Below are 27075 nucleotides of genomic sequence, written 5' to 3'. Positions count from 1 at the left end.
ATCTGTGTCTGGGGCCCAGCAGGGCTGTAGGAGGTGGTCTGTCAGGCACACACGGGGGCCCGCGCGTCTCCTGGCACTAACCGTCTCTCTCCTGCCTCGCTCCTCGGCCCCGGGTGCTGCCAGCGGGGACCCCGCAGGCCTCCCAGCTCCATCGTGCGTCCGTGGTCGCCCTGTCTGTCCTGTGTCTCCGTCTCCTCGCTGCACGCCTGCTGTCGGTGTCTCACGGCCTCACTCTGTCTCTTTGGTCTTGCAGTGGGCTTCTGTGTGTCCAAAGTCTACTTTTAGAAGCACAGCTCTGTTAGGAGCTCAAAGGTACCCCAGCGCGGGGGCGGCGTGGCCTGCCCGCCCCCACCTGCATGCTCAGGCCACCCCGTTAGCATCTGTGATTCCTGGTAGCATTTTGCAGACTGTCAGCTCACGTGACGTGGGTCGGGATGTGGTTCTGGGTCCCCGGGGCCATCCTCAGGCACAGAGCAGCATTTACGAGGCAGGTCCAGGACTTCAGCCAGGCCTCCTGTGTGTCCGCCCCGAGGTCCGGCCCGTCTCTTCTTGCCCCTCCCTGTGTCTGGTCCTCTAGCTGCCGGCCCTCCTGGCGCCTGTGCTCTTCCCTCCCCCTCCTTCTGTGTGCCCCCCCCACCCACAGCCTGCGTGCCCCTCTGATCTCTCTGTGCCTCGATGCCCCGTGCTAGGGGCGGGCAGGAGGGGAGAGGCCCCAGGGAGCAGGAGCTCTGAGCTTGAATTCTGGACCTTCCTCTAAATGACTTTCTTGCTAACTCTGACCAAATTGCTCTGGATTTGGGATCTTGAATCAGGCAGCTGATTCAAGTGCTGGCCACTAACGCCTCCACCCTGACGTGCTCCGTGTCGTGGGCACCGTGACTGTTTGCAGGGTCTCTGCATGCGAGGACCCAGTCGGCCTGTCCGGTGTTGACCGAGGCACTTGTCAGCCCGTCCTGGGGACCCTGGCTGCCCTCTGCAGGCAGGGAGGCTATGGGGAGAGGCCTTGCAGGGACTTCCTGGGCCCGGCTGCCCGGGAAGGCCCTGGACCAGCATTGGTTCAGTGGGCACCAAGTGAGCGTGGGCTCTGCTCCTGAGGCCCCATGACCAGAGAGCAGGGCAAGGCTGGAAGCATGGCCTGTCAGGAGCCTGGAAAGGCCTCCTGGAAGAAGCAGCACCTCCAGGCAATGGGCCGGGCAGGGGCCTGGGCGAGAGCACGGGGCTGCACCTGGCTGTGCTTGCTGCCTCGGCCACAGTGCCTGGGGTGGGTGAATGGGACCGGGGCTGCTCCATTGGGTTCTCACCCCGCCGCGCTCTCTGCACCAGCCCTGTGCCAGCCTGCCCTCAGAGCTGGGGGCTGAGGGCTGGAGGGGTGCAACGTGCTAGTGGGCACGGGGCTGGGGCCCAGGTCTCTGCTTAGGAGACCCTCCAGCCCTTCCTGGGACACTTGCCCTGAGACCTGCAGCCCCTCCGCCAGCGCCCACTCACTCCACCTGGTGCAGGCTGGGTTAAGGCTGCAGATGCAGCCGCTGCTGACCCTGGTAGAGACGTCCCGGAGACCTTCCTCTTTAAGCTCAGTCCTGAGTGGTGCCTCAAAGCGAGCTGGTCTCTCAGGCTGCACCCTCTGGAGCTCAGCTGGATGGGGCTGGGCGGTCTCCAGCCCCCAGTGTCCGGCTGTCCCCTATGTATCTTCTTTTCTTGCAGGTCAAGCAGCCTCTGGGCCTAAAAGGCCTGTTCCTCCGAGGCCCAAAGCCCGGCTCCCTGGACAGTCATGCTGCTGGGCGGCCCCTGCCCCGGCCCTCCGTTAGCCAGCGGCTCCTGCGGCGCACGGCCAGCGCCCCAACCAAGAGTCAGAAGCCAGGCCGCAAGGCCTTCCCAGAGCTGGTCCTGGGCCTGCAGGACATGGGCTCTGAGGGGGAGGCTGGCAATGTGGCACCCTCCAGCCCTGGCCCCACCCCGGAGGCCCCAACCCGGGAGGAGCCGGGCAGCTGCAGCCCCCGAGGTAAGGCGCCGGCAGAGAGGAGTCCAGAGCAGGGGCGGCCCCCGCGGGTGCCCGCAGGCCCCGGGCCTGCCAGTATGGCTGCCACCTGCATGAAGTGTGTGGTGGGCTCCTGTGCTGGCGAGGATGCCGAGGGCCTGCGCAGGGGGCGGCTGCCCAGCCCGGGGCCTGAGGGCGGGCACTTGGCCATCAGCCAGCAGCCTCGTGCCTGGGAGGACTCGCAGGGGGCCCTCCACGCTGCCCCTGGGAGAAGCAGAGGGGCCCCCAAGGGCTCCAGGGCCCGGCAGCCTGGGCTGGGCGGCAGCGGCTCCGTGTCCTCGGACTCCAGCAGCCCGGGCAGCCCTGAGGGGGCCACCCGCTGGCCCGAGGGTGCCCGCAGGCAGGCAGGGGCCCTGCAGAGGGAGATGAACGCCCTGTTCATTCAAAAGCTGGAGGAGATTAGAAGTAAATCCCCCGTGTTCTCCACCGGTAAGACCAGACGCTCCTCGGCAGTGTCCCCGTGCTGGCCCCGCCCCGCCCCGCATGGCCTGGCCGGCATCCTGCTGCGCTTCCGTGTCTAGAACCGTGGCCTTTGTGTGCTGTCTGTGCTCCATCAGCTGGTCCCGCGGGCCCTGCTGCCCCCAGCTCCCTGTGTGTCCATGATGTGCCCTGTGGGCCTGACACCTCTGAGGCTGGGAAGTGACCCCAGGGTGGGGACTGAGGAGTCTGAGCTGGGCCCTGCTTGCCGAGGCCTGGAGGCCCAAGCGTGGCCTCTGAAGACCAGCTCCAGTGCTCAGCCCAGCCTCCCTCCTTGGCCTGACTGCCAGGATGCGAGGGCAGTTTCCAGGCCCTCTTGCCACCTCTCCCTAGCCCTGGCCTGCACCGCAGTCCACTGGGAAGACTGGCCTGGGCTCCTGGAAGGGGCTCGAAGCCTTGATACCAGGGTTTCAGCTTGCAAAGTGTGAGGGGAGCAGATTGCAGGTGGCCCTCAGCCCTGGGGACGGAGACACACGTGTGAGCAGCTCTGCTCTGGACCCTCCCCTTGCCCCTGCCCTTGGGGTGGTAGTGACAGACCTATTTGTGGCCCCTGCTTACTGGGAGTGGACCCTGGTCACAGGGAGCAGACCCAACCTGGGGAGGGTGCGTTAGAAGCTGAGCCTCCCTCCTGCACGTGCCCAGCCTCCCCTCCTGTGTTCATGGCCAGCCCCACACCCGCTGACCACCCTGTTCTCCTTTCTGTCCCCATGCTGCCTCCCTAGTTAGGAACTGAGAGCAGCCGAGTGCCAGGTAACAGGGCCCGGCCCCCGTATGCCCTGCTGCCCTGGCCTTGGGAGGCCGCTGCCTATGGGCATAGAACCCAGTTCCTTCCCCAGCAGCAGTAGAACCAGAGGGTGGGCTGGAGGGAGGGGGGCGTGGGGGCAGCTGTATGCACGTGGAGGAGCCTGAATGCGGGCGTCCTGTGGGCACGAAGCCCCAGGCCACCCCCGACACAGGCCTCTCTCTCTCCCCCACAGAGCCCCGCCCCTTCTCCATGCAGAGGTCGGTCTCCTCGCTGTGCAGCCTGGAAACCATTGCCGAGGAGCCAGCCCTGGGTCCTGGCCCCCTACTGCCAGGGGCAACTCCCCCCAGCCATGCCCCTGGAGGGCCCCAGTGCTCTGCAGGGCCCAGCGCCCACTCGGCGAGCCCCCCAAGGGCGGCTCTGGGAGCTCCCAGGCCCCTCCAGCTCCGGACAGGGAGCCAAGCGAGCGCTGAGCCAGCCCTGGGAAGCAGGCAGTGGGCGTGCAGCACTGGGGGCCCTGCTGGGGCCTGCAACGGGGCCCCCAGCGGCCATATAGACGGCAAGGGCCATCCCCGGGCTCTGGGCCATGTGCCCAGAAGGGCCAAGAGCGAGGGGCAGGTGCCCTCAGAGTCTCTGGGTGGACGGTGGCCTCTGGCCGGGCCCTGCCCCGCCGTGTCGTTGGATGCCACTGGAGGGGACCGGCTATGGCAGCGGCTGGAGCCAGGCAGCCACCGCGGCAGCGTGTCCTCGTCCTCCAGCCTGTCATCCAGTGACACGGTCATTGAGCTCGCTCTGCCGGGCCTGGGCCTGGGCCTGGGCTGCGACAGCCTCCCAGGGACCCTGGCGGGACGTCTGCCCTTGCGGCCCTGCTCAGGCCTGGTTGCCCGCCTGGACCCACCCGCTGTGACCAAGAGCAAATCCAACCCCAACCTGCGGGCTGCCGGCCAGCTGCCTGTGGGGCCCGACAGGCTGCAGCCCCCGCCCCTGGCCCCAGGGCCGCCCTGGCGCCGCTTCCCCCTGGCAGGCCTCCCGGACTGCACTGTGGCTGCCAAGTCTAAGAGCCTCGGGGACCTGACTGCGGATGACTTCACTCCCCGCATGGAGAGCCTGGGCCGCAGCCTGGGCCTGGCTGGAGAAAGACCGGCCAGGCGGAGGGCGCGGCCGGATGCCCTGACGGAGCAGCTGCGCTGGCTCACAGGGTTCCAGCAGGCCGGGGACATCACGTCGCCTACCAGCCTGGGACCCACCGGGGAGGGTGTGGTGGGCGCCCCAGGCTTCCTGCGGCGCTCCTCCTCCCGCAGCCAGAGCCGCGTGCGCGCCATCGCCAGCCGGGCCCGCCAGGCTCAGGAGCGGCAGCAGCGGCTGCGGGGTCCGCGGGGGCCTCCGGAGGAGGAGCGAGGCACCCCTGAGGGAGCCTGCTCTGTGGGCCAAGAGGGATGTGGGGATGTGCTGGCCCCTGCCAAGGGCGCCACCCACCAGCCCTTAGGTGCTGCCACCACCAGCCTTCTGCTCCGATTCTGACCAGCCCAGGTGCCCCCTGCCCCCCTCACTGCAGTCCGGGCCTTGGCAGGCCAGTGTTTGCTCAGGATGGGAGGCTGCCCGCCTGTCCCTGGTGTGGCTGTGCCCCTTAGCCCCCACCCCTCCTCCCGGGGAGGAAGGGACCCCCGTCCCAGGGCCGGGTAAAGCTTCCATGACCTTTTAAGATTTATGTACACATAGAGGGATATTTAAATTTTTTAGAGACAAAAGCTTCTACAATATGAAAATGGTGCCGTGTCCCTTCCCACTTTTCCCAGTCTCAGCCGTGTGGCGTGTGCGGGCACGCGTCTGCCCGGTCCTGCTGTGCCAGGCCTGCTGTGCTTGTCAGGCGCCCAGGGTGACCAGGGCATGGCCGTCTCCACAGACTGCTGGCTGGCTCTGCACAAACCCTGCTCTGTATGGGACGTTGTATACGCTTGTAAACTCCTGAACACAACTCCAATAAACACGTCCGTGCTTGCCCACGTGGGCTCCTGGCCCACTCCCTCTCTGGCCGCATACCCAGTGTTCCTGTCCACTTACCTCTGTCCATGGATGGTTTGGCTGGACTTTGCCCGGGACCAGGGCCACAACCCCAACTACCCTGTAGCCTGCCCCCCGACCTGAGCCCTGCTTGTCTTGTTGGGGGCAGATGTTGGCCCTGCCGGGGACCCCAGATTGAGGTCCCCAGAGAAGTTCTGTGCACACCCTTCCAGGACTGCCCCTCCCTGGAGAAGCTGGGGAGCTGGCAGGGTCATAAGGAAGTCTGTTCATTCTTCCTGCTGAGAATCTGGCTGGCACAGGAGCCAGCTGAGGTGTCAGGGGCCACTCCAAGCCCCTATGCAAGGGACAGTGCTCCTGGGGTACTGGGGTGGCCCTGTCCAGGCTCAGCTTGGGGAGGCCGCGGGCCCGCACCAGGACCAGCTCTGTGGTCTGGGCTGAGGCCCCGGAGGCCATGGGTGCCGGAACAGTGTCTGAAAGGCTGGGTGCTGGTGGGTGTGGATGGCCTGGGGTGGGTGTTCTCTTGCCATGTCCCTCGTAGGCCCCAGGGACCTGTGCTGGTCACTTGCCCATATTCAGCAAAGGCCTGGGGGTGGGCAGCTGTACTGGCTCGACTTTCCTCCCAGGCCCCACCAGGCCTCCGGGAACTGGCAAGGCTGCCTCCATCCTCTGGTTGGTCAGAGGGGCTCAGTCTGTGAAGCTGGAGCTCAGCCTCGGGAGGCAGGGGGCTCCAAGGCAGGGAATCTGGGCTCCCAGGGTCTCGGGAACAGTGGGGGTGTGGGCATGGAGGGACATAGCCTGGGCGATCTGTGGGGCTTCTTCAGCCCCAAGTGGGTGCTGCCTCTGTGGCCAGTTAACTTCCAGAGGCTGCCCCAAAGGGGTTCCTTCCAGAGGCTCCCGAAGGCCCAGGGCCCTTCTGCTCCAGCTGAGAAAGGGAATGGGGGTTGCAGGAGGAACAATGGGTGGGGCAGGTGCTCAGAGCCCTAAAGCCCTCTCTGTGCGGCCCCTCAGGCTGCCCTGGCCTGTCCAGTGATGCTCAGGGGCCCAGCCAGACAGGTGGGAAGACCTGGGGGGGGGGTCATGACCCAGGCCGAGTGGGGCTCTGATCAGACCCCTGGAGCCCTGCTGAGTGTCTGGGCCGGGCGCCCTCTGCACAGGGAGCCCCAGACCAACCAGGACAGTGCTGCCCTCCCACCAGGGAGAAGGGGAAGACAAGGGGCGGCCTAGGCAGAAGAGGGGCCAGGCCAGACTTCACAAAGGTAGCCACAGGAAGCTGAGCTGTGCCGGGGGTTGGGGGGAGTGTTGGGGTGGAGGTGGGGGAGCCCTGGAGGAAAGGGCCTCTCAGGGACCACACAGTGGGCAGCCCTGGCTGGGCCCTCTGCTCCCCCTGGCGGCTACTCACAAGAAAGCCGGCCCCTCTCTGCTGACCCAGTAGGAGCTCTGAGGTCCACCCAGGAGCAAGGCCAGCACCCAGGTCACCCAGGGTGGCTGCTGAGGTGCAAGACACGTTGCACACCTTGGGGTTAGGTTTAGGTCCCAGACCACCAAGCTGAGGCTCCTGGAATGGGGCTCCCCAGGCCCAGCAGCACAAGTGTGAGGGGGGTCTTGGGGAAAGAAGACCGGACCCTGGTCCCTGCAAGGACAGCCTCGCTGGCCTTCCTCATCCCGCCTGTCCACATGTTGCTGGGTTCTCTAGCCGCCCCGGGTGCTGGGCAGTTGGTCCTCCCCAGTGCACAGGGCTGTTCCAAGGCCGGAGCCCTGGCAGCAGGGCCTCACGTAACTCTTCACTCCCAAGACCCTGGCACATGCAGGCAGCCTCGCAGCTCCTCCACACCTTCTGCAGTGACCCAACATCTGCAGCTCAGGTCCGGCGCAGCCTGAGGGACGGGTCCAGAGGGAGAGGAGTAGCCCCAGAGCCAGGAAGGGCTCTGAGCCCAGTCGCCCATGTGGTCGGAGGTGCTCTGAGCAGAATGGACTCATCACTAGGCCCAAGAGCCCTTGAGGGTTCTCGAAGCCAGGGCCTCCTCTCAGCGGGCTCTTGAGTTAGGAGAGCTTCTCAGAGACCAATCTGTCCCTGAGGCCATGGAAGGCAGACATGGGGGTAGATCTCCAGACATGCTGGAGGCCACCTAGGGAGAGACCCCACTGCCGGACTCCCCAGGAGGGTGGAGGGGCCCCCGTCACAGGAGACAGCAAAGACAGAGGCGCTCTGTTCTCACTCTGGCAACTCTATTTGCTGAGCCCCGACCTCGGCATCCTGTCGGAGGCGGATGTGTATATATATTTATATATATATATATGTATATATATATAAAAGATTATTTAACAGTTAAATAGATTCCAATACGAATGTCTCATGTGACAAAAGTTGTGTCTCCCACCACGAACACGGCAGCATTAAAGGAACACTGAGCCCAAGGCCATGAGCGCTGGGCCCACCCTGGCGCACCCGGCTCCGAGTCACTGAAGCACAATATAAATATTTTGATTTGAATACGGTTCCCTGTTGCAGTCAAAATACATTCCTGACGCGTGACCAGCAGAGCAGCCCGGGGGCCGCGCCTCACTCAGCTGGGACCTCATACTTGAAGATGACACTGAAGAGCTGGCCACCCAGCCGCTCAGCCAGCCAGGAGTTCTTGATGACGGCCAGCTTGAGGCTCTCACAGCACAGTGCCGCATGGTAGTTGGTGTGGACGGCACGGCCCATGCCCTCGATGACCACCAGGTCGGCACCACGCTCCCGCACCAGCACGGCCAGCCCCTTGTCCAGGCGGCTTTGGGGAGGAAGGAGGCAGTGAGGGAGGTGCAGGCACGGGCCTCGAGCCCTGCACTGAGTCACACCCCGCTTCCTGCCAAAGGCAGTGACCCTGATCCCACCAACTTTGTGAACCCTGAGTCCAGCCTGCTCCCCAGACAACCAGTCAGGCAGCCGCCCTCCCAAGACCTGGGGATCAAGGCCTCAGGGACCCGCAGCAGCTGCGCTCTCATTTCTACAAGGCAGCTTGTCCTGAAAACTGGGCCTTCGTGATGCTTTTCTATTTGCATAGGGTTTTATTGTCCCCCCCCGACCCCCCATCCCCGCTTGGGAGGGATGAAGTCGACACCAGAGAGGCGTCACGAGAGATGGAGAGGCTGACACCTTTACATGGGTGGCACCACCTTCTAGGAGCCCTGGAGGGAGAGCTCTACAGCCATGAACTGATTATCTGAGGGCAACTACCCCCGGTGGGGAGCTGGCCCCGCCACTTACAGGGGGACAAAGGGCCCCTGCTCCCTCCACCCACCCTCCTAGGTCCCCTGCCACAGGGCTGCAGCCAGCCTGGCTGACCTCTGCTACGCCCAGGGAGCCCAGGGGTCCTGGGAGTGGAGGGCCACGTACCTGAGGTCCAGGCACGGGGAGCTGGAGCCTGTCTGTACCAGCAGGAGCCTCTCTTCTCTGAGTGCCGAGCTGCCAAGCACAGGAGTCGGCACTGTGAGGTGACGCCCCAGGAAGTGCCCCACCACGTCCTTGCCCCTGCCCCCTTGGGGTGCCAGGCCCAGCCTCCCCCCCAGCTTACTGGATGACGGGGTCCATGGCTGCAATGCGCTCAGCCACGATGAGGGACTCGTTGTAGGTCACGTCGTTCAAGGCGGGTCCCGAGTTGCACGCCAGGATGACCTGTGGCAGGACGCCCAGCTCTTTAGTAACCATGACGGTGCTGGGACAGCCTGGGCTCACCTGCCTGCCCCGCACCCCCCACCCAGGGGGCGCTGCTGGCCAAGAGCATGGCTTCTGGCGACCTCTCACAGCCTGGACAGCTCTCAGGTCAGGCTGACCAAGGTCAGGCTGACATAAGCCCTGGAACCCGACACATGGGGTCTCTTCCTCTCCTCCCGCCCTGCCGCCGCCTCCCTGGCACCTACCTGCGCACGGAGGAGCCCAGGGCAACGCCAACCCCACCGGGCGCAGGTGCGCGGGGCAAGGGTCCTGCCACGTGGCCCCCACACTCACCTCCGTCCCTCTAGAGAGAAGCTCCCTGACAAAGGGGAAGACTCCCAAAATGACGTCTACTCCACTGTTATCTGCGAAAATTAAGGCACATTTGTGAGGGGGCCCCTGTAAGACAAAACCAGGACGTTCAGTTGGGAACAGGCGCGTCCAAGCGTTCCAGACACCTCCACAGTCCACTCCCCACGGCCGGGCAAGGGCTGCCAGATCTGCCAGCGCCGGGGGCACAGGGCAGCCCCGGCCTCTTCCAGGACGGCTGGCCTGAAGGACCTCTGAGCTGAGGCCAGCGACCTCATGTCTGTCCTGTGGGAGTCAGGCTTGTAGCAGGGAAGTCACCTTGTACTCCCAGCTTGGGGGTGGGGGGAGACTCTAGGGAGCCCTGGCTTACCCCTGGTCCCCACCCTGGGCAGCTCTATGCCCATCCCCTGCACCGCCTCGCGTCCTGTGAACCCTGCTCAGCCCCCTGCCCCCGGGGGCACAGGACAGAGGTGTGGCAGCTCCGTGTACCTTCAGTCTCTGGAGCCACTTGCCGTAGGAGTCCACGAGCCAGGGCCGCTCTGTGGGAACAGAGACGAGGTCACCCGCTGCCCGTTTCTCACCTGCCCCTGGCTTGGTTGGGACGCGTGGCCCCCACTACTCTCCCCCGAGTCCCCGCACCAGAGGTGAGCCCTGGGTGCCCCTACCTTGCAGCTTCTTTTTCGCCTCCTCGAACCCAAACTGCGGGTCAGACTCAAGGACGCTGCACAGGGAGAAAAACAGTCACCCAAAGTCCAGACCTTAGCTTGGCCCTGACCTCAGCCCCCTGACCTCAGCCCCCAATCTCAGCTCCCTGACCTCAGCCCCCAATCTCAGTTCCCTGACCTCAGCTCCTGATCTCAGCTCCCTGACCTTAGCCTCTGACCTCAGCCCCCAATCTCAGCTTCCTGACCTCAGCCCCTGACCTTAGCCTCTGACCTCAGCCCCCAATGTCAGCTCCCTGACCTTAGCCTCTGACCTCAGCCCTGATCTCAGCTCCCTGACCTTAGCCTCTGACCTCAGCCCCTGATCTCAGCTCCCTGACCTTAGCCTCTGACCTCAGCTCTGCTCCCTGATCTTAGCCCCCGACCTCAGCCTCCCTGATCTTAGCCCCCAACCTCAGTCTGCCTGATCTTAGCCCCTGAACTCAGCCCTGGACCTCAGACCCCTGACATCAGCCTCCCTGATCTTAGCCCCGACCTCAGCCCTGGTCGCCCATGGCCCCGAGCTGGACAAGCACACGGTCACCATCACTGCCTCGTCCTCTTGGGATGGGGAGGTGGTGCAGGAACCTCCATGTTACAGCTGTGGGCTAGGCCCTGGGTGGTGCCGGCCACCAGCCTCACCTCAACATGCTGCCCAAGGGGTGGCCAGGGATGTGGGCAGGGAGGGAGGTGGCGGCTCTCCTAGGAGCCTGGGTCCAGGATCACCCAAGGGTGGACTAGGTGAGGCCCCTGCACGGAAGTGCTGCTTCTGCGGAGATGGAGGTGAGCCCAGGGAAGGCACTGAATGGGGCATGGGGGTCCTGGGAGACGCACCCCATGACCCAGGGCTGCTGAACTTGGTGAGGGACTTGCTTCCTCCACACACCCCGTACCATCTCCACCTACTCTACATGGTCACCATAAATGTGGAGTTTCCCACTGAAAAAACCCACACACCTGCTCTCCTATGGATGGGAAGGCTGACCCCTGTGCCTGTCCTGTCCACTTCCGAGGCCACAGGTGTCCAGCAGGCCCTGAGCTGTACCCCATCTGCTGAGACTCACTGCTGGTGGGCCAAGCTGAGCCAGCTGAGACCAGGGTTGGGGCTACCCAGGGCCACATGTGGCCGAGGGGCTGCGGCTCTGAGCCTGAGCTGGAAAAAGGGGGCGGGACAGGCCAGGGGCGGGGAGGCACCTACTCAGAGACAGCTTTTGCGCCCCAGTCAAAGACGTTGCCAGCCAGCAGCCCCTTCACCAAGGCCAGCTGCCTCTCCTCCCAGTCCAGGGCGTCCAGGGCACTGACCACCCTCTGGAAACACTTCAGCGCCACACCATTGTCCTTCTGCTTCACCTGTAGGGAGACGTGTGTGAAGATGCGGGCCAGCCTCCCCCAGCCCCGGCACCTTGCTGGGACCTGCAGGAACACCACCAACTGTGGGCCTGCCCGAGGGGACAGGAGACCCCAAGTGCCGTCATCACAGGAGACCAAACAAATCCAGGCCATGTCAGTTTAACAATGGCACTGACTCAGAACAGTGGGGGTGAGAAGAGCCAGGGGCGCTGGTCGGTGCAGGTTTCTGAGGCCCAGGGGTGACTGTGTCATGGCCAAGGGCAGGGCAGAGCAGAGGAGAGCCAGGGCGGGGGCCCAGATCCTCATGGGCACTGCTGATCTGACCATGAAATCCTCAGCACCCAGATCCTGTCCCAGACCCCCGTGTGCTGGGGAGAGGGTGGGGGGCAGAAGCCGACGTGTCATACTGGCCCTTGACCCCACCCACTGCCCCGGGGCTACCCACTGCTCCCGGGCATGTGGCCTCCTGGTCAAAGAGCCCAAGGAGGTGCTTCCAGGCTGCCCGCCAGGCCCTGGAAGGCTTGTCAGCAGGACAGACATCCTCAGGCACCAACTCCGAGCATCCGGGCCGACCTCAGGAGGCGCCATCACCCACACCCATACTGGCTGCTCGTCAGACCCACGACTCTGCTCTGCTGAGGTGGTCACCGTGCTGGCTGCGATTGATCCACAGCTGATGCTGCTGACAGGCCGCCCAGGGCTTCTAGGGGATGAGGCCTCACCAGGGTGACTCCAGGGTGCAGCTTGTCGCCAGGACCCCGTACCTCCCCACAAGCACGCACCTGCCCACCCACGAGACGGCAGTGCTTACCTTGGAATAGGGGTCTGGGAAGTTAAACTCGTTCAGACAGTGCTCTCTTGTGTCCAGAAGGCTGCGCACAGTCAGGGTCCCATAAGCGCTAGGGACAGAGCCAGGTGGAAGGCGGCTAAGCGGGCTGGACAGCGGAGTACCTGCCCATCGTGCCCTCCACCCCCAGAGACGTCCTCAAGGTGTCAGATGCCAACAGGAGAGGCCCAGGAAGCCAGTGGGTGGTGAGGCTAAGTAGGCACTGGGCTGTGCTTAGGGCCCCCAAGTGTGGGGGAAGGGCACCACCAGCTTCCGGAACCTGGCCTGGGCAGGTGCGGGGGCCACTCACAAAGGCTGGTGCCGCAGTGTCTGCAGCTTGTTCCAGTACTTCTGCCGGAACTTCTCGGCCCTCTCGGCTGCGTCCACAGAGCCCGGTTGGCTCGCCACAGCACGTTTCACGACCTGTCAAGGACAGGGTGGCCAGTGGTGCTTAGGGCAGCCCCAAGCCCATGGATGGCAGCCACTGGGGGCTTCCCCTGCCATGTGGAAACAGGGTCACCACTGCCCTGACCCAAAGCTCAGATTCATGTTCTCCAATATGATCCCCAGGGCCCACCGGCCACCAGCTCCCATCTGGCCAAGGGGACAGGCAATTCTGGACCATCTTCAGAGTCTGTGTGGGCAGAGTGTCCTCCCTCACTCTGAGGACAGACCCCATGGGCCTCTTTCAGGGGCTCCATGGAGAAGGAGGTGCTCCCAGGGGAGCTTTGTGGCGTGAGACATGACTAGCCTGAGTCCAGGGTCCAGCCCCTGCTGCTCCTGTGCCTCTGCAACCCACCTGCCTTCTCAGGAAACATGGGTTGCCGGGCGAGCCCAGGAGGATGAGCTTCGCTGACACCATGTCCCAACCAGATACGATGCAGAGTCACGTTTTTGAACTATAAACAACGCTGCAAATAAACGGATCCTGGAAAAGTCCCTGTCCTTCACCATGCCTCTCATGACCCCTTGGGAACGTGAGGCGATCAGAGATGGCTGTGATCAAAGGCCCACAGTCACCTTTCCTGACGGTTGGATGTCTTACTCCTGGGGGGATGTCCAGCTCCATCCCCATCTCTCACCCCATCCCCACCCCACCGGCTCTGGTCCTCACCCCGTCCAGGGCCTCCTCGAAGCAAGTGAGCCAGTACTTGCGGGCCAGGGCATCGTCTGTGAGGTCGACCGTGTCGGGCACATAGGAGGATGGGTCCAGAAGGAGAGGCAGGTTGACCAGTGGCCTCTCCAATCGGTCCATTTCCAGCAAGTCAAACTTAAAGGATGAGAAGCAGGTAGGTCCGTCAGTCATGTCTTTTCAGAAAAATTAAAACACGCTCCTACAAGTTCAAGAACTGGCTTCTCTGCACAGAGGGAAGCTGTCCCGTGGTAAGTGGACAGCCCCGTTCCCCCCATCTCTGGGCCCCTTGTGTCCTCTCTCAGGTTGGTGTCCCCTCCACTTGTCTGGGGCCTGAGCCTGATGCTCTGACCTCCTGGACACCCTCCGTCTTCCCGCTGCACCCCGTGTGCTGTGCTCTAAGCCTGGGACGCTGTGCACACAGCCACCTGTCTGGTCCTCACCTCTCCTGCTGGGGGCACCACTGCCACCGTCCTCACTCCCTGCCCAGAGCCAGTGCTCCTGCAAGGACACACTGCCCCTTCCCGAGGCCCCAGTGCTGAGCCACTGCTCCCACCGTGCTCTGCGAGGGCCTGGACACTCAAGGCTGATGCCAGTGTCATGGGAATAAAAGGTTCCATGTACTCGGCCCTGACCTTGGATGAGGACTGGGGTGGGCTGCCACTCCGAGGCCACAAGAGCGAGCTCAGGCTCGCCTGCCAGGCATCCCTGCAACCCTCCAGGGAGTTGCCCACCTACGAGCGCTTCTGACTGGCTCACTAGTGGGTTGGGGCAAGAGGCATGCTTGGAGCCAGGGATGGTCAGGATGAGAAGATCCACCCCATGAGAGAAAGATTGGTTTTGAGGACGCTCCTGAACGCATGTTCAGCAGAGTAAAAGCTGCTGTGTTCCCAGGTCAAAGGTGGCGGCCTCCAGCTGGGCTGGCCTGCAAGGGCTCCCCACCTCCTTGATGGGTGGGAGCTCAGATCTGAGCTGGACCTCATCTAGGCCACGGATACTCAGAGAAGCGGCTCCAGGACACAGTGGAGATCCCCACACCCACCCACAAGGCTGCAGGGAGCCCAGCACACCAGGTGGGCGCAGGTCCTGGAGGGTGACTGTGTGCACGTCAGGGCTGGCTTAAGGGTTTCTAGCTTTCCCACTTGCCCATTTAGTTTTGAAACCTGTAGAGCAGGGATCTGCATTGCCCGTCCTCGGAGAATCAGAAAAACGGGGCCTTCCTCTGAAAATCAGTCACAGCTCTGATCAGGCCTGGGCCTCACCACCCCTGCCCCAGGCACCTGCGCTCAGAAAGGACCCAGCTACCCTGCATGGCTGGGCTGGGTGTGAAGGACGCAGCGTGGAGCATAGGCCTCGCCTGGGAACCGGGGCTGCCGCATGTGGGGGGCTCTCCCAGGAGAGAGAGTGTGGATAAGGCACGTTTTTACCATGTTTATGCCAACTTTTTAGAAACTGCATCCGTAACTGAAAAGCAATCTTCCCTCCAAACAGCCCACAGGCTTATCCTGAAGGAGGTGCCCTGACCCGCGTGCCCAGACCCGGCTCCTGCAGGCTCGGCCTGTCCTCCTGCCCCATGTGGTTCTCACAACCGCTCCTGGGCTATTTGGGATGTGTTGTCAACAAGCCAGCAACAGCATTCAAACACTGCCCTGGGCCAGGGTGGGCCATGTGGGACCACCCAGTCCCACCTGGAAGCCCCACTTCACATCAGCTCCACAGGCCTCAGCCCAAGGGGAGACTGAGCAACAGGCAGTATTTCACAAGGACAGCAAGCTCCGCACACCTAGGACTGCCGTGGAGCTGTAGTGCAGAGAACTGACATAAGAGAAGGTGGCCCCACTGGGTTTTCACTTGATTGTGCTATGAACGGGCCAGAGCCCTGGGGAGAGATCCCCAGCTTCCCTAAACTTTATCTTTACTCTGCAAACATGGGGTGGACTGCATGGCTCTGGGGCTCCAGCTAAATGTCTGAAAAAGCTGAGATGTTATAGAAGGAGGAAGGAAAGTCAGCTGCAGGTACAAACATCGCTCCTTAGCCCCAGAGTATGTGGTTTGAGACTGGCCTGCACCAGGAAGGGGCAGGATTGAGCCCGGCTGCAGCAACACAGGGCCTCTCTTAGGGGACCACAGAGGTGGCGCACGTGGGACCCCAGGCCCCTGACCCCGTACTCACGGTCCCGCTCCTTGCCCGCTGGGTGGGGCAGAGCTCGGGTGATGAGCTCATGAGCCCAGAGCTGCCGGCGTAGTTTTCTCCCCAGCTGTACTGGTTTGGGTCTGCAGGACAAGAGACCCAACGTCAGGGGGCGAGCAGCTCGGCAAGCTACAAGCTGGGGGTGGCTGGGCCACGTCTGGGAGGACCAGCCACTGAAGGTCTCCCTGGCGCCAGGCAAGCCGGGGGGTTTGTTCTGCTGTGCTGTTTCTCATGGGCTCGGAGACCTGGCAAGATAATCACTGAGACCTTTCCAAGCTTCTGAAAGGTCTCCCTGGTTTATCTCATCTCACGTAAGAAACTGGACTCAAGGACACAGTGAGGGTCAGCCCATGCCACTCTGATTGGCGCTGATCCCAAAGAAGCCTGCCCTGTGCTTCTGGGGACAGAATCACACCTGTGATTCCTTCACGTGTCCTTCAAAGAGGACAGACTGGAAGCACATCTCAACAGCTGGAGAGACGGTGACAAGTGGCAAAGGGTGCAGGAGGGCCAACGTCACGTGTGTGGAGCCTCTGCATGAAGCCCGCCATGCATGAGGACCCTGTGGGCTGACTGCATGGCACCCATGTGAGTTGGTTTCCACTGGTTCCTCAGGGATCACAGGAAAGGTTCCTGCCACTGCTGGGAGGGGCCCACGAAGCCCCCACATCCCATTCACAGCCTCCCCGAAACCTCCCCTTCTGGAATTGCCAGACACGGGCCAGGAGCCATAGCCAGGCTGGACTCACTGTCTTGCTCAGCTCCTTTGAGAAAGGCTCCGATGGCGCCCAGGTAGCCTTCGTGCCTCAGGAACAGTGCCTGGACCTCCCCCTGCCACAGAAACACCCCTGAAGCCAGCCTCACACACGCAGTGCTTGGCCTAAGAACACACATCCACCTGAGGCAGGAGGCCTCCCTCCCAACATGGTGAAGGCTGCCCACAGTGCACTGGCCTCCGGGACTGTACGCACACACGTGTACTGGTCCCCAGGACTGTACGCACACATGGAATTTAAAAGCCCATCACCTAGAGCATGTGGAGGGTCTTCCACAAAAACAGACAGCCACCCAGTTTCCTGTGCTCACCAGGTCGCCCCCGCAGCACCCCAGCCTCAAAGTTCACCCAGAGCTCTCAGTGAGAGGCAGTCCCTGGACCTCTCCCTTAGCAACACGCTAAACTCAGGGACAGCCACGGCGCCCCAAACACAGGACACCCAAAGCTAGCGGGTGGGAAGGGGCTGGGGGCTGGGGTTTGGGGGCACTCAGCTTCTGGTCCTGCCTCGCTCGCCCCTCCCCTCAGGCCTGCTAGTTTTAGAGACACAGTAGAGGGGAGGCCAGGCTGAGGGCGGGCAGAGCCAGGAGGGCAGCGGAGCTTGTTACCTTGGAGAAGAAGTTGATGCTGTAGGTGATGGTGCGCATGGTGACTGGATGGCCGCGGATGAAGAAGCCGCCGAAGTACACGCGGTCCAGGCAGTGGAGCCTGGCGTAGAGGCAGGCGAGCTGCCCGATGTCATTGCTGATCATGTGCAGCAGGCTCTTGGCCATGTCCTCCTTGGAGAATTCTGGGGGACGGAAGCAGCGCGCTGGGCAGGCAGCCAGGCGGGCGCCATGCGCCGCGGTGAGCAAGAGCAGGCGCGGGGCCAGTACCTTGGTCCGCAGTGGCAGACTTCCCGAAGCTGCTGGCGATGAGGTTGCCGCTTAGCCCCAGGGTCTCGTGGGCCCCTCCATAGATGTCCTGAACCAGCATGTCCACGTTCGTGTGTTGGCCTCTGGAGGCCAGCTGCAGCAACTCATCAAACTTCTGGGGGACAGAGCAAGACGGGGTTGTCAGGGACCGAGAGCTGGCGGAGCTCCTCCGCTGGCCCCACAGCATGTGAAGGATGCCAGCTGCCAACTGGGGCCATCTCAAGACATGGGCCTGGGGGTATGGGGAGGGGGGAGGTGGGCACCCTCTTTGGAGCACCCAGCCAGGCGATGCTCTGGCTACTCAGATGCCCATCCTCCTGAGACTAAGTAACAGGAAGAGGCCAAGGAGAGAGCCACTTGCACACAACCCCCGCCAAGCACAGGCCCCAACCCCACAGCCTCCAGCCCTCTCCAGAGGGAACTGAAGCCGGAAGCATCCAACCCCAGTGGCCAAAATACCTTCGTCTTGGTGAGCAGAGCCCCAAGGCCCCAGAAGGTGCCACCCCCAATGGAGCTGCCGCCAATCCACTCGAACCTGTCCTCCGTCTCCACCTGGAGCAGAACAAGGGCAGATGCGTCAGCAAGCAGGCCCCCAGCCACCAGCCAGCAGATGTGGTGACTCGGGGTATCCCCTACCCAGGTGACAGCTCTCTTGGAGGCCAAGTCTGGGGATGCTTGGCAGGTGCTCATGGTGGAAGTAGAGACGCCACCTCCCCACAGACAGCCAGTGTCCAGCATTCTGCCTGTGGCCCATGAACACCGGAGCCAGGCCCACGTGTGTCCGTGTCCCTATGCCCAGCACGGCTCTGACACACGGCCAGGGCTTGACATGCCACTGTGGAAGCCCCGCCCTCTTCCACAAGCCAGGCCGCACCTTCACGATAGAGACCCCTGAGCCGATGTTGACCAGGAGATATGGGAAGATGTTGGGGTGGTTCGTCTGAAACCGGAACTCAGGGTCGGAGTCTTTCTGGTACACGAAGGCTTCGTGTGGGATGTTCTTCAGCACAAAGTTGCAGCCCTTGATCAGGCAGGTCATCACATCCTCCTTGTCAACCCTGAGAGGGAGAGGCCCGCTCACTGGAGCTGGTGTGCCCATGGACCCCAGAGTCTCCATCCAGTGGGCCAGGGAGCCTCATCACCGCGGGAGCAGGCAGACTCGGTCTCGGGGTTCCCCTCCCTTCCTTTCAGCCCTCGCCCCACCCTGCGTGGTTCCCTTCCTGAGGTTTGGCCACCCAAATCCCGCTGCAGCTGACCCAGAGCCTGACCGCAGGCCCATGGCCCCCTGGCAGCTCCCCAAAGCCTCATTGTGGTCGTGGGGTCTCAGAAGTCCCCAGAGCAGGGAGGAGGGGGTGTATAGCATCTGGGCCACTGTGGTCACTACTTCAGAGCCCGACCTGTGAGCCGAGGCCAACCAGCTTCCGAGCTCTCACCGTACCCCATCCTGAGGTCCACACTTACTTCAGCTGCAGCTTTTCTTCGATGAGGTCTTTGAACTTGTATGCACCGCCCCCAGTCGCCTGGATGACCTTGGTCTCAGTGTTGACGAGGTGGTCTTTAATGAAATCCAGGCAGGCTTCTATGTAGGTGTTTTCAAACTTTACAAAGTGCAGCCTGGCGGTTACCTCCTCTTGGACGGAGATCTCATAGGGTGGCTCGTGGTCCTGCTCTGTGTCCTGGGGAGAAGTTGGGGAACCACGTGTGTGCACTGCTTTGGGGAGGGGGCAACGCTCAGACACAGCCCCGAGCACCCTGAACAGTGCCGACGCAGGTGGGAGCCAGAGGCATGAGAGGGGGCAGAAGGGGAACTGAGCTAGGAGGCACAAAGGGGTGTCAGCATTCAACACTGCCAGGGCCTGCCCAGGCCCCTCCCAGAAGCTCACCTTGCCGGAGTAGTCGAAGGACCGCACCTTGGCGACTTTGTGCTGCACGGTGGAGTAGTAGGCCAGCTTGGTCAGTGACCCGCCTGCGGGGGAGACACGGACGCGGCAGATTCAGAAGCGGCTGGAAGGGACCTGAGGCTGCCCCTCCACAGGCCCTCCTCTGCCAGACCCGGGTCCTGCCCACGAGGAGTTTGGTGCTACTTGAACTTGAAAAGCCTGTAGGGCACCAAACAGAGAAAGGGAGTGAACTGTGAGACCCCAACCCTTTGCCTTCCTTGAAAAGAAAGGTCTGTTCTTCCTCGGGGCCCAGCTAAAGTGGAAACTGTCTCTCCTCGAGGAGCAAAGAGACAGGGCTGCTTCTGGGTGACCTCGGTGACTGCTGGTGGTTTAGGAAAATTCGGTTTCAAGCTTTGATCGTGAGGATGAACCAAAGGAAAAAGCTGACGAATCCACTGTTTTCACTAAAAAGCACACACTTCACAGTCCACGGAGAAGCAGTGGAGGAGGCGCTAAAAGAAGCATTTCTCAGAGTGGACGGCTGAGGGAGGGACTGTTTTCACCAGGAACATGGAAGGAAGGGCCCTGGGAGCAGCGGCCTGAGGCCTGGACTCGCCAGAGAGATTGGCAGCAGGACTTGTTAATGCCCTTGGCATGTGACTGAGAATGGAACATCAGGAAGCAGATGAGGCCTTTGGGCAAGTTAAAAAGATGCCCAGAGTGGTCCTTTCCGGAGTCAGAAAGGAGGCATCAGGGAGGCTCCAGGTGATGCAGGGCTGTGAAAGCAGCCAACCACACACAGAGTAGAGAGAAGCAAAGGCTCAGCTCTGCAAAGCGACTTTGGAACAAACTGTGCTTCTCAGAAGGCCCGACAAAAATATGGAGGAAGCCCTCATTGTGAGAGGAACTTAAAATCATCAACAACCACTGTTTTGTGACACAACACCAAGGGAGCATACCGGAAACGCTCAAGTCACAACACGTATCTGGAAACATCTCTGTACCCAAGGGCCACGGCTCTCCCACGTAACATAAATCAAAGCCCCATTTCTGAGACCAAGCGCACTATCCTGGTTGGAGCTGCCCGCATGGCAGTGTGGACAGGGCCTCCAGAGACATCCTGTGAGCCAGCCTCATCAGGCACAGAGGGGCCCACGTCCGGTGACTGAATCCACTGTCCTGGGCTTGCTCCCATCCTGAGGCCACGAGCTTAAGACACAGAACTTGGCTTTAAGCCTCCTTATCCCTCCTCCCTGCCCCCAATCCCAGCTTGGCCCGCAGCACCTTTCACTGAAATGCCTGTTGCCGGATTCACCTCTGTGAACAAATCCTTTCCTAACAAGAGGCAACACAGGACCTGCCTGGAGGTCCAGTGGTTAAGACAGCTCCCCCGGGTTCAGTCGATCCCTGATTGGGGAACTAAGATCCCACCTGCCACGTGGCATGGCCAAAAACACACATATGGCAAACGCAAAGGGATGAAGACCTATTTGAGAAGCTCATCAGGAGTTACTATCAACAAACTCTCTGGTCACAGCAATCCAACTGCAGATGGTGTGTTCTCTGGGTCAGCTACAAATCACAACCATGACTGCGATGGTTTGTGGGGGGCCCTGGGTGGGGGGGGGGGCGGTAAGCTGGGTTCTGTGCACTGCACATCATGTGCACCAATTGGGAGAAGCCTGGCCCTGCCCAGACTTGTCACCCAGCCCTGCTGAGAGCAGCAGAAGGGGTCAGTGGTGTGGCTGCAACCTTTGCTCTGTCTGAGCCCAGATGTGCCCACAGGGCAGCATGCAGGAGCCTTCGGGGACCAGGAAATTCCGTCTGCTCTCAGGTCCCCTGGGATTAGAGTGCACGTCAACCTGTCCTCCCCCCGGCTCCACACGCCACACCAGACAAGGGCAGTGACCAGCTGCACCCACAAAGCACTGTGCTTCTGGTAGACACCATGGGCTCTCCAGGCCTCCGGCCCCCCTGCTCCCACCCTGGGGGCCACAGCATCCCCGACTGATGGGAGGAACTGGAGCCAAGAGCTGTTTATCCAGATCCCTGGGGGCCTGGTGTGCGGCAGTCCCTCCTCTCTAGGCACCCAGAGGTGCAGGACATTACTGTGCACATTCCCGCCCTGGGGCCCCTTCCACTTCACCCAAGGAACCCTCCCTCCGCCCAGTAGAAACCTGGAGTCAAAGCTTCCCTGGTGGCACAGTGGATAAGAATCCACGTCTAGGAGACACAGGTTCGGTCCCTGGTCTGGGAAGACCCCAGGTGCCGAGGAGCAACTCAGCCTGTGAGCCACCATGACTGAGCCGGCCCTCTGCAGTGAGCTGCAACTAACTACTGAAGCCTGAGCACCCCGGAGCCCATGCTCTGCAACAAGGAAAGTCACCACAGTGAGAAGCCTACAACTAGAGAAAGCCCGTGCAGCAACATAGGCTGAGCGCAGCCAAAACTAAAAAAAAAAAAAAAAAAAGCCTGGAGTCAAATCAGCTTCAAGTATGTGTTGATACAAAGCCTCCCTGAGGCTTTGGAAGCAGGGACTCCACCAGCAGACAGGGGTGCCCCACCACAGAGAGGAAGGGGCTCTCTGAGGACCCTGCAGCTGAGCCCTCCTGGATGGAGAGGCTTGGGGAGGGGAGACAAAAGGGGGAGCCTGCTCGTAAACCGAACACTGACAAGCACTGGGGCTTTGCGGATTCCTGGGTGAGGACCACTGCCCCAAGTGGTCCTTCACCAGCTAGCTGCACTAGCAAAAGTCAGTCCTTACTAGCAATGAACGTGTCCTTACCAGAGACAGAGGACCCAGACCGAGGTGGTGGGGGTGGGGGGAGGCGGTGCGGCGGATTTCAGAGGAAATAAATACAAACACTGGAAACATCCGTTTGGGTCTGCCAAGAACCTTGATTAGGGAGGACAGGCAGACACTCCTCCCTTTGCAGAGAAAAGCTGGGGCCACACCAAACAACTGAAGTAAGACTTGTGGCCAGGAACTTTTGGGGAGCACTTCAGAAACATTAGGTGCGGACTGGCTGGAGCAGAACTCCCAGAGCTGGGGCAGCAGCACCAAGTCTAGAAGCTCAGAGCACAGGACCAGTGGACTGCGGTCACCTCCGGAGTGAGGAGGGCTCAGAGAACAGCGGTAGGGCTCACTCGAGCTCCCAGGCTGGGCCTCCGCTCACCGGCTTCCAGCCCAAAGTCCAGCAGGGCACCATTCTGGTGAGGTCTCTCCCAAGGAGGACGAGCTCCGGCTCACAGAGCTGCCCATGCCCGCCCTCTGCCAGGCTCCGCCCGGCCTCGCGCTTTGCAGGTTGGGACTCAAGGCGCTCCCCATTTCCCTAGATGCCCCCCACCCAAGTCCCTGATTCCGGGGGGGGGGGCGGGGCGGCCCGCCCAACCCTTCCAGGGAGAATCGCACGGTCAGTCCCAGCGTTTACTGAGCGGCCAGGCCTGGCCAGGCGCGTGGGAGTCCCGGGCGCTCAGGCTGCAGCCCGGACTGGCCACTGACCAGCCGGGTCTCCGCGCCTCAGCGACCACATCTGAGAAATCTGTCGCCGGCAGACGTCAGCGCGTCGGGGAGGGAGGAGGGCCCCGTGGGGGGCGGGTCCTCCAAAACCCTGGTCCCAGATACTGGGTCTCCGATCTCCCGCCAGCGGGGAGACGCCTCGCGCGCCACCCGAACCTCACCCCACTCCCGCCCCGAGGCGGGTGCCAGAGCGGCCGCCCAGCGGCTTCTCCCTCAGGACTGCGAGCCCCAGCATGCCTTGCTCCGGCCACGCGGCGCCTGCTGGGAGCTGCAGTCCGGTCGCCGCGGCAAGCGCGCGCGCGCCGGCAGCCCACAGACTACAAGGACCTACAGGCGGTACGCGCCGGCCGCCGCAGACCACAAGGCCCGACAGGCCGTGCGGCAGCAGAGGCCCGCGCCCCTCCCTTCGTCCTTGCCGCCACCCCGGCCCGCCGGCCCCGCCGCCGGCGCCTACGCCTGCCCCTGCCGCCCCGCTCCCTGTGCCAGCCCGCGGCGACCTATGTCTATGGCGAAGCGCTTGGCGTTCTCCAGGTTGCGGAAGATCTCGTCGGGGGGCAGCGTGATGCTCTTGTCCAGGCTGTCCCCGCTGCTCCCGCTGCCGCTCGCTCTACACTCCGCCATTTTGAAAGTGCCCGGCCAGCCTCATCAGCCATGGAGATATATGCGCATATATTTGACTGCTAAACGCCTCCCGCGCATATATTATGCTAATGAGCTCCCGCGCCGGCCCCGCCCCTCCCGCCGCCGCCGCGGTGAAGGCTGGGGGGCGGACACAGGCCGGCGGGCCGCGGGTCTTAAGAGACTCTTGAGGCCAGCGAAGCAACTGAACACAAAACCTCTGGGCTGTCGTCGTCTCTGTTCTTTCGCTGAGCTAGCCGGCTGCTGACCTCGTGTGATATGAGCTAGTGCAAAGAGGGCACCTGGAACGTGCAGACCACCAGAGAGACCAACTCCTGCACGCGAAGGCGCTTGTGACCTCACCAGACTGGTTCCCTAGGAGCACAGGCCCGTCGCTGCCAAAAATCCCATGCAAACGGGGGGAGTTGGGTACCTTGCTCTCTAGGAGCCCCTCCCCCACCCCACCGAGGTGGGAGATACCCTTGCAGCTGCGCAAGAAGTGTGTTTTAATGGAGAGATCCTCAGTGTGCAGGGGAAAGCATATTCCTCGTGAAAGATGGAGTCTGTGGGAGTTTGCAGGGAACAAGCTGAGAAAGCTCCCAGATGGTGTTGGGGACAGACTTCAGGGCCCTGGAAGGCTTGGAGACTCTTAAGGGGAGTGTACCCTGTAAAGGCAGTGGGAGCTTTGCGAAAGAGCCCAGTGTTGGAGGCAGACAGTGTGCCAGGTGTCTTTGGCACCTGCCTCCTAGGTGCCAAACTCCTGAGCCAGTTACTTTGGGTTTTGACCTCAGCCTCTTTCTGAGCATGCCACTGGCTGGCTGGCAAGGCCCACTGGAACCTAGACCTGTGAGCAGCACAGACTCAGAGCTCCAGGATGATTCAGGCAGGGGCTTCAGGAGAGGGAGGCAGCCTTGCCGGCTGGCCTGGCCAAAAGGCACACCCACAGGGACAGTTCAACCATGTATCTGCCACACAAACAATAAACGTGTGGGTGTGGGAGGGGCTGCTCCCAGGGCTCAGCAGGCACCTGAGGGCAGAGCAGAACTGTGCTCCTCCGGAAGGAGTGCTGTGGACCTCCTCTCCAGAGTGGACAGAAAGGGTTGGAAGGCGGGGCCAAGAGAGGTGCTGAGGAGGGAGGAGGGAGCCCCGGCCTGGGTGGTTCTGGGTCTCTTGCAGGTTCAACCAACACCCCGTGCCTGCCTAAAAATAGACAGCTGCCCTTTCTGAGTCGAGGGCTGGCCCTCCGGTTGCCAGCACTGCTCAGCCCTGGTGAGCAGTCCACCTGCAGGGAGGCAGGCCGGCCATCTCTGGGCTGGCCAGGAAGGTGCCCCAGGGGCTGGTCCAGGGACACAGGGGCTCCAGGTGTGCAGGGAGGACCGTGGAGGGGAGCGTCTCTCGTGTTTGGCACAACTAAACCCCTTTGGCTGTAGCGAGATTGCTCAGGCCGTGGGGTCCCTCTTAGCACTCCACCCCCACCTGCAGGGAGCTAGTGAGAGGTCCTGCAGGCCCCCCCAACGCCCCCCATACTGCACAAGGGGACACAAGGTGTTCAGAGACCCTCTCCCCTCCAGCCTGCCTCTCCCTTGTTTTCCTGTCTCTAGTCACTTCCTACCCCACCTACTTGTCCCCTCACTCCTCATTCCCAGCTTCTCTTCCCTCCCTGATGGTCAACTCTGCTTCCCAGCACCCCTGCTTCTCCTCTGCTTCCCCTCCTCCCTCCCTCCTCAGCCGGAGCCCAGCCCTTCTTCGGGTGTCCAGGGTCACTGGCAAGGACAGCGCCCACCTGTGGCTGCATATATCACAATAGTGCCTACTTCCCTTTATCCCTGCCGACCTGCCTGCCTGGTGGCTGCCAAGGACATGTGTGAGGCACAGAGACAGATCGCGAGGGGGCTGAACAGTCGGATTTTATTATCAGTCTGCAGAGCAGTCCTGTGGTTCCCACATGACCAAGAGTACAAATTCTGAGTACAAAGTCGTGCCCACGTGCACCCACCCACACAGAAATCCTTTAAGGATCACGGCGGAGACCCCCACCCGCCCCACACAGCCCACTGTGAGCCCCGACCAGACAACAAAGCAGATGTAGGGCCTTTCGGCCTGGCTCTGCCCAGCCCCACGCCCATCCTGGCTGGCGCTTTCCTTCCTATGAGGATACACCTTGAGTTCCGCCTTCACAAAAGGCAAATGCGGCCCGGCAGCACCGGATCTGAGAAAGCCCTCTACGCACAGCACGGGGCGCCGGCTGGCCGAGCCCCGCCATCTACAAATATCATAGAACCCCAGCAGTGGGGACTTCCCAGAAGTCACTTGCGGAAATGCAAACATAGAGCAACCCCATAGGGTCAGACATTTGGCAGAAGACGGGCCCCGATTGTCCTAAATGACAAGGACTCTGCACACATTCTCTGAGAATGACTCTCCTGCTGGCCGGCCAGCCTGGAGAGAGAGCCTTCCGGAGAAGGGGTGCATCCAAGCCTGAGGCCGCACAGCCGATGGGAAGGCTCTTCCCCCTCCAGAGGAACGCCCAGGCCCTCTTGTCCTCGGGGCTGGGCGGCCGCCCGCGGGTCTCGCCAGTCACCAAGGCCGCCAGAGGCCACAGGCGGGCTGTCGCGCAGTGGCGGCAGCGGCGGCCTTGGCCGGGGCAGGCGCGGGCGTGGGGCTGGGCGCCTTGGGCTCCTTGGCGGGCACGGCGGGCGTGGCCGGGGGTCGCTGGAAATGGTACAGCAGCTTCATCTGCGTGTCGCTGGCCGCGTGCAGCGTCAGGAACTGCACGGCCTCCTGCAGGCACCATGAGTAGCCTTCGCTGTAGTCCTGGTGCAAGCTCTTGGGGCCGGCGGCGGCGGCGGCGAAGGCTGCGGGGAGCGGGGGCCGCGGTGAGCCGGGCCGGGGGGTGCGGGGAGCGGGTTAGCGGGCAACGGGGCCGGGGGCGCAGGGAGGGGGGCAGCGGTGAGGGGGGCGCCGGTAAACGGGGTCAGGGAGCGCGGGGCGGCGGTGAGCCGGTCGCGCGGCCCGACTCCTGGACGCAGGGCGGCTCACCTTTGCTGTGTTTCAGGTAACTGACGGCCATCTCCAGGATGTCGGCCTTCTCCAGCTTGGAGTTGGGCTGGTGGCGCGCGAACTCCTGCTCCAGCAGCAGCTTCAACTGCTCGATGCTGCTGTTGATGCGGTCGCGGCGCATCTTCTCCACCACCGGTTTCCGCAGCTGCAGGCAGGAGGAGGGGGCGTCAGCCGGGCTCGGGCCACTCCGGCGCGGGGGCCGCGGGGACCGCGCACCAAGCCGGCCGCGCACTTACTCGGTTTTTCTCTTTGGGGCTGAGCAGCTCCACGGCCACGGTGCTGGGAGCCATGCCTGGCGCGGGGAGAGGCGAGGCGGCAAGGCGGCAGGGAGCGGAGCAGGCGCGTCCCGGGCTGGCGCGGACCCCGGCCCCTATATAGGCGCGGGCGGCGGGCTGGCGCCTGGGGCCCGGGTGCCGCGGCCGTTCCCACACTCCGCGGCCAATGACGGCGCGGGCCGCACAAAGGCGCCGGCCCATTAGCGCACGCTAAATTGCCTGTGAATTGGCGCGGGCACAATGGGCGCTCCCCGAGGAGCAGGTGGGCCGCGCGGCACAATGTCCGGGCTGTGGGAACGCGCTCGCCCTCATTAGCATCCCGGGGCCTGATGCTGGGAGCCCCGCGCCTCAATATGCTGCCTTTTCCCAGGCCGCAGGGACGAGGGCGGGGGGCAGGAAGGAGCGGCGCCCTCCCCGCCCCTCGCCTCCCCAGCCCCCTTCTCTCCCTACAGCCCTCTCCCCAGCGACTCCGCGCTGATGGCTTGCAGAGGCCAGGAGCGCAGATACGGAGAGAGCTCTAAAATGTACAAGTGCGGTAGCTTCCAGAGGGCTGG

General features: G+C 62.7%; 3 protein-coding genes across 3 annotated transcripts in view; 1 reads left to right on the top strand and 2 right to left on the bottom strand.

The window, feature by feature from the left end:
* PLCH2 (phospholipase C eta 2) overlaps positions 1 to 5237 on the top strand; it is a 48730-nt gene extending 43493 nt beyond the window's left edge. Inside the window, exons 21-22 of the mRNA XM_061160554.1 lie at positions 1702 to 1999; positions 3490 to 5237. Of these exons, the coding sequence (XP_061016537.1) occupies positions 1702 to 1999; positions 3490 to 4775 (1584 nt within the window). The 3' untranslated portion in view covers positions 4776 to 5237. The remainder of the gene's footprint in view (positions 1 to 1701; positions 2000 to 3489) is intronic.
* Positions 5238 to 7487: 2250 nt separating this feature from the next.
* PANK4 (pantothenate kinase 4 (inactive)) lies at positions 7488 to 23200 on the bottom strand. Its single transcript, XM_061160553.1, has 19 exons — positions 23066 to 23200; positions 19052 to 19134; positions 18630 to 18844; positions 18043 to 18226; positions 17628 to 17720; positions 17130 to 17283; positions 16863 to 17044; positions 16232 to 16313; positions 15465 to 15565; positions 13274 to 13429; positions 12470 to 12582; positions 12145 to 12232; positions 11182 to 11333; positions 9948 to 10003; positions 9772 to 9821; positions 9268 to 9372; positions 8834 to 8934; positions 8656 to 8724; positions 7488 to 8050 (listed from the first exon to the last, which is right to left on the bottom strand). The coding sequence occupies exons 1-19, from the start codon at positions 23187 to 23189 to the stop codon at positions 7837 to 7839; spliced, it is 2322 nt and encodes a 773-aa protein (XP_061016536.1). The 5' UTR covers positions 23190 to 23200; the 3' UTR covers positions 7488 to 7836.
* A 2563-nt stretch (positions 23201 to 25763) lies between these two features.
* Positions 25764 to 26536, bottom strand: HES5 (hes family bHLH transcription factor 5). The gene is made up of 3 exons (XM_061161242.1): positions 26483 to 26536; positions 26226 to 26391; positions 25764 to 26041 (listed from the first exon to the last, which is right to left on the bottom strand). Exons 1-3 carry the CDS (start codon positions 26534 to 26536, stop codon positions 25764 to 25766), a joined length of 498 nt encoding a protein of 165 aa, XP_061017225.1.
* Positions 26537 to 27075: the final 539 nt, after the last annotated feature.

Source organism: Dama dama, chromosome 14 (assembly GCF_033118175.1).
Source record: "Dama dama isolate Ldn47 chromosome 14, ASM3311817v1, whole genome shotgun sequence".
NCBI lineage: Eukaryota > Metazoa > Chordata > Mammalia > Artiodactyla > Cervidae > Dama > Dama dama.
This window is presented reverse-complemented; position numbering and strand designations above follow the sequence as displayed.